The sequence below is a fragment of the Hakea prostrata genome, unplaced genomic scaffold (assembly GCF_041222555.1).
Source record: "Hakea prostrata isolate BN-2017 unplaced genomic scaffold, UWA_Hpros_2 contig_155, whole genome shotgun sequence".
Lineage (NCBI taxonomy): Eukaryota > Viridiplantae > Streptophyta > Magnoliopsida > Proteales > Proteaceae > Hakea > Hakea prostrata.
The window spans coordinates 76,791-83,418 of record NW_028291274.1 but is presented as its reverse complement, the minus strand read 5'-3'; the positions used below and the strand labels follow the sequence as shown (position 1 = coordinate 83,418).

The 6,628-nt window shown below is 40.6% G+C and overlaps 1 protein-coding gene across 1 annotated transcript; it reads right to left on the bottom strand.

Annotated features, from left to right (window-relative positions):
• Positions 1-4,111: 4,111 nt before the first annotated feature.
• Positions 4,112-5,555, bottom strand: LOC148998755 (uncharacterized; the record flags this gene model as incomplete). The annotated part of the gene is made up of 2 exons (XM_089141739.1): positions 4,766-5,555; positions 4,112-4,555 (listed from the first exon to the last, which is right to left on the bottom strand). Coding segments are annotated over exons 1-2 (1,234 nt in total), but the record flags the coding sequence as incomplete, so codon positions are not given.
• Between the last annotated feature and the right edge of the window lie 1,073 nt (positions 5,556-6,628).

Sequence of the window (6,628 nt, the reverse complement as noted above, 5' to 3'; positions counted from 1 at the left end):
TATCTTAGGAGACCTATATTGACAATATCTTGATGAGATACCAGATGCACAACTGCAAACCAATTGATACTCTAGTGGAGAAGGGTTTGCATTTGAGCCTTGATATGGGTCCTAAGACTCTAGAGGAGAAAACCAAGATGAAAAGAGTTCCATATTCCAGTGCAGTGGGTAGCCTTATGTACTCTATGATGTGTACTAGGCCGGATATTTGTTATGCAGTGGGTTTGGTTAGTCGGTACCAATCAAACCCAAGCATAGAGCACTGAAAAGCAGTCAAGAGGATATTGAGATATCTCAGAGGAACGAATAACTACATGTTGTGTTACCAAGGATCGAATTTGCGCTTAGTTGGCTATAGAGATGCCAACTGGGCTGGAGACATCGATGAGCGCAAATCAACCTCTGGATATGCTTTCTTGCTGAATGGCGGGGCCATTTCGTGGTGTAGCAAGAAGCAAGCTTGTATATCCCTCTCGACCATGGAAGCAGAGTATGTGGCATGCTCAGCTGCTGTTCAAGAGTGTTGTTTGGTTGAGGAGATTCCTTCGACATACTGGGATTGTGATGACATCCGAAGAGGCTGCCCTTGTCTACTGTGATAGTACGGCAGCTCTTAGCTATGTCAAGGACCCCAAGTATCATGGGAAGACCAAATATATACAGTTGAGATATCACTTTGTTAGAGACATTACATCAAGGAAGAAAGTTGTACTTAAGCACATATTTACTAGTCAGATGGTAGCTGACCCTCTAACCAAACCTATAGCCAAGGATGTTTTTATTTCTCATGAAAAATCCTTGGGCTTGCGTAGATTGTGACTTACTTTTGTATTGAGACTTTCTTATTAATGAGTAATATGAGTTCATTCCAGCATTTCATTTATTCACTTTCTGTGTGATTGTGTTTTTCTAGCATAAAACAAGATAATGGCTCACTCACACTAGCATTCGCCTCTGGCACCTTGGAGGCGAGCAGAGATGAGATAAATTGTGAATGACTTTGTGTAGGTCAATTCATAATCATGATGTCGCCTTGATTTGGAATCAAGATGAGTTTCTCTATTGTGAAGAGAATCGACATGAATGTTCCCACTATTCATGTTGCCTATAGGAGCTAGGTGTGAGTACTTTATGTGGCGTTAGGGTGGCGACAATAAAGAAACTCGGGTTAGGCACAAGAGGGTTGCGATTGGACTAAGGACCTGTATGGTGTTGAGATGGACATACATTCTATTGTATATAGAATGCTCCACCATAGCACGTATATCATACTATTTGTGCTTAGCGATCATTGGAAATGAGAGGATGGATCCCTGCTCCTCTCATTGTGTGAGTCCTGGACCTTATGGTCCATTAGTGTTCTTAGTGACTTTCAAAGACATCATGAAACGAAGGGTTGATGTGGCTACTTTGGGGTGTTACCTATGGTCGTGATAGATTCGACTTAAAGGGGCACTACCGGGAAAGGAGTCAATCCTAAGTGTAGTGATGGTCTGCGGCGAAAGGAAAGGTTTGATTCAACTGCACCCTAAAAGTGTTTGCTGGCGCCAACTGTATGTGTTACAGTAGTGAACATTTTAAGGACAAGAAGGTGATCTCTCAGAGGGATCAAGATACCTTCAGTCTGGTGAGTTTGAATAAACCTAGGACACTGTGTTATACTAATGCTTATTTGATATGTTTCTTTGAGTGATGTGTCATTCTGGCCTTCTGGGAAGGTTTTTAGTTTGGGGCTCACGCGTGCAGGTATATCACCGGTCGCACAACCCATTTTGCCAGTATGACTTGTGGATATTAGTGTCTAGGACACAGGTGGTCTATGTATCTGGGATACATAGTGAATAGATCAATATATATGTATATCTGGGATATACATGTGTGTCTGGGACACAAGAGGTCTATGTATCTGGGATACATAGTAGAAAGATTGAATATGTATATCTGGGATATACATGTGTGTCTGGGACACAAGAGGTCTATGTATCTGGGATACATAGTAGAGAGATTAAATGTGTATATCTGGGATATACATGTGTGTCTGGGACACATTGAAGATTAACTCTTGCCCTTGTGCAAGTGGGAGCTGTTGGAATTTATTAATATAATTAATAAATTAAATGCCCAAGGGAAAATTTGGAAACTCACTATTAGGGCGGTTACAAAATAGGGTTATATATTTTTGTAACCACCGCATAAGAGAGGGTGTTTACATTACGTAAGTTTTCCAGAAACGGCGTTTCCCATCTCTCTCTCCCTCTCTCCAAGAAACGCAGGAAGGAGAAACCCATTGGAGGTTTACTTCCTTTGCTTTAGATCACTATCCCATCCTTTTCACATGGCATTTGGGTTGTGGAAATACTTCCCTTTCCTTGTGATTGTGGAGTCATCCCGGTAGATATTTGGTGGTGGAACGAGAACGTGGATTCAGATTTACTTCCGCTGTGAATACTTCACAAAAGGGAAAGCGAATCCAGGTAAGGAATCTTTCCCTTGTCAATTAATTGAATTGAACTATTTTGGAGTATTACCAACACATATATATTGGTATCATTTTCGCACTCTGATAATTATTTCATTACTTTGCTTTGATCTATTAAATAATATTGTTAACCTTGATTTAGTCTTGTTGTTGATTCTATTATTGTGAATGTGGGAGGTTGATTTCCTCGATACTGATCTTCGGGACTACGGATCACACACTCAGGTATGCCAAGTAGGGTACCTGCTGGGTGGATGTGACAAACGGTCTAATTAAGAATCCCCAATTTGAAACCCCTAGCTTCTAAATGCTAAACATCATGTTCTTCAATGAAATCAATTGCAATTGCAAGGAACAATAGTGAATCAATTAAGGGAATGATAAGCAATATATTAGAATCATATACTAACATGAAATTAGAATTAGCATACTATAGAAATCAATTTAGGAGACGAAATCATGTTACTATGAAAAGAATCATGAAAATGCAAGGTTAAGAATCAATATAGGGAGCATAGCATGGATAGAATGAGAGGTGTTTATGCAAATGAAAGGAGAGAACGCAAGAAGAGGTGGTTGCAAGGTTGCAGCACCATCTTCATGGTCTCAACAGCAAGAAAGAGAAGAGATGAGAGTAGATTAGGGAAAGAATGAGAGAATACATACCTTGTAGAAGAAATTTGAGAAGAGAGATAATGATTTTTGTAAGAATACTTCACCACTACCAAGGAGAGGTCTTAGGAGGCTCTCTCCACATTCTCAAGAGGCTCTAGGAGTAGTATAGGGTTCTAACTACGAGGTTCACATAAGTAGAGCATAAAATAATCCAAAAATCATAATTTTCGTATTTAATAACCAGCTGGTCAACGGCCCCGTCGACCAAGCAGTCGATCAAGCAAGGATAGTAACTTAAATCAGGGAAATGAATGGCCAGATCAACTCAAATTCACTTGGGCTTTATCCTACAACTCAATCAACAAGTCTAGGTCAGAGAATTACCTTCGTACCAAGTATGGAAGTGCATTAGGTACATCAACTAATCTTCCCCTCTTGAAGGTGCAGCTTCTTATCAAACACTGACAATGCATCCAAGTAAGGGGCACCATCATTAATGTCCATGGGTTCAGAATCAAACACCATGTCTTCTACTGAGAGGGCCCACAAATCTCTCCTTCCTCCACTTTGGGTCTTCGGACCTACAAACATCAAGGATTCTGGGTCAAGGTTAGGGTTAGGCTAGGGCTGGATTTCACAGCTGAGACCTTGCGCACATAAAATAAATAGGCTTGGTGATAATGGATCTCCTTGACGAATACCTCGTGTAGGGGGAATTGGATTACTTATATTGCCATTAATCAAGAGCTTGTAGGAGGCTATGGTCACACCCCCCATAACCCAACTAATCTATTTCTCCCCAAATCCCAACTTCCTAAGCATAGCTTCCACAAAATTCCATTCCAGCCGATCATATGCTTTTTTTATGTCAAGTTTCAAGGCAAGGTATTTCCTTTTTTTTTTTTTTTTTCTTTTTTATATAGTGAAATACCTCATATGCCATGAAAAGGTTATCTAATATCAATCTATCTAGAATAAATGTTGATTGGAAAGGAGAAATAAGGTCATGGAGAATACCTTGAAGTCGAGTGGCTAGCACCTTGGACACCACCTTTGCAACTACTCCACCCAAACTTATTGGTCTAAACTGATCCGGGGTCTCTGCATCTTCTAACTTTGGGATAAGACAGATATAAGATGAATTTATCTCCTTGTTCATTAATCCAGATTGAAAGAAGTCAAGTACAAATTGTACAAGCTCATGATTAACAACATCCCACATTTTTTGGAAGAAAAGAGGAGGAAACCCATCAGGACCAGGAGGTTTTAGGGGGTGCATAGCAAAAAGTGCATTTTTAATCTTATCCGCAATGGGCAACCTCTCCACATCTTCATTCATAGTTGGAGTAATCTTGGGATCCACAGTGCTTAATAAGTCATGTAATGCTTCCAAATCCATAGGTTCAGATGTAAAGGCCTTCTCAAAATGATTTGTTAAAGTATCTGTAATGTCTCCTTGATCTGTAACCCACTCTCCATTTGCATTTTTCAGTCTCAAGATCCTATTCGAGTGCCTTCTTTGAAGTGTTGTTGCATGAAAGAAGGAAGCATTGAGGTCTTCTCCTTGCAGCCAGCTTATTCTTGACTTTTGCCTCCATAATTCCTCTTCAAAAGCAAGCTATTCATCTAGTTGGTTGGAAATAGAATCAATCAATAGTACTGAGAACTCACCATCTTCTTTACTTTGAAGAGACTCCAGCTTCTCCTTTAGTTTCCTGATATTCTCTTGTACTCTGCCAAAGTTTTCTCTATTCCAAATGGTAAAAGAGGTCTTGTTGTTCTCCATTTTTTTATTAAAGACCTCAGCAACTGAACCTTGAACCTGCTGATTCCAAGCTTTTTCTGCAATTCCCAGAGCTTCAGGGTGTTTAAACCAAGCACTTTCAAATCTAAAAGGTCTTCTTCCCTTACATTTTCCTCCCATTGTATCCACCGGTATAGGATGGTAATCTGAACCCAAAGCTAGCTTAACAAATAGACAAGCATTCATGTATTGGCATCTCCATTCTGCATTTGATAGAGCTCTATCAAATCTGATCCGAATAGAGGCCTTCCATTTTCTCCTATTTGACCAAGTATATGCTGGTCCATTGAACCCCAAATCCATTAGTCCACATAGATTCAACATTTCCTGAAATTCTTGACAATCCTGAAAGATCCTCTTAGAGCCCCCTTCTTTTTCTCTCCAAAAGAGATAAGAGTTGAGGTCTCCTATGCATAACCATGGCTTTGTTCTTCCCCTACTTATGTGAACCATTTTCTCCCAGACTGCTGCTTTATTTGCCTTACGAGGATCCCCGTAAATGAAAGTGATGAAAGTGGATTCCTCTTTCAAAACTGTGATTTTTGCATCAATAATTCTATTATCTGCATATAAAATATCTAGCTTGATATGAGACTTCCAAAACAGTGATAGACCTCCACCTAGGCCAATCGGTTCAACATGAAACTGCTGCTCCATTCCCAGCTTGCTTCCCAGATTTTTAAACTTCATTGGACGATTTCGAGTTTCCATGAGAAAGCAAATTTCAGGCTGGTTTATTTTTGAGAGATTTAGCAAAGCTCTAAGCGTTTGAGGACTCCCAATACCTTGAACGTTCCAGCTAAGGATTTTTAACGTTGCCCGTGATGGTGGTCCCCTTCTTCCACCACAACGTTGTCCGTTAAAAAAGACATCTTCTCTTGGCTATCTGAAACTTGCTCAGCTTCTTTATTTTGCAATTTCCTTGGTCTTTTAGCAATTGGGAGCTTACTTTGATATCCAGATTTACTCCTCAAGGCATAAGAGGTTTTGTTACTTGGTCGATGGGGAGTAGGTTGACTACCATGGTTTGTGGAAAAAACCATGTTGCAGTCGGGTGGAGAAGACGGGTCAAGAATGTGGTTTGTGATTTGTGCAATGGGAGGTGGGTCCAAGTGGGTATTTCGGGTTCATGGTTTTTGCTCTTTGCTTTGGGCTTGGGTTGGACAGAGAGCAGGATCAAGATTGGGTTTTAAGGGATCTTGTTGGGTGTGGTTGTGATAGGCTTTGTCAGGAGACAGAGCAACTGTAGGAGCTAGGCCCATTATGATATTGGAATTCATTGGGCTAGCTGACCAGAGTTATATGGGTTGTATAGGGAAGGGGTGAAAATGTCATGGGTATTTGGGTTTGCTGGAGGTAGTTGGAAACCCACTAGATGTGGGCCCATAGAAATGGCTTGGTTGGTTAAGGTAACGCCTGCAAGTTGGTGTAGGAGTTGAAGGACGGCAGGAGTGAGCTTAGGATTTTGAAAATTTTGGTTTTGTAAGGCTGATGTGTTGGGATTAGGAAAATTGGGTCTAAAGGGTTGACCATGCACAAGGTTGAGGTGAGATATAGCCTGTGAGCTGAGCTTTTGCTGATAGGTTGCCAGGTGTTGGAGGTTATTTTGATGCAAATAGTTCAGGTAGTCATAAAAAATAGGCATATAGGGTTGGCTATTAAGGTAGTTTTGTGGGGTGGTGTGAGGAGAGTTTATTTCCGTTGTGGGCATGGCAGCAGTGGAGATAAAA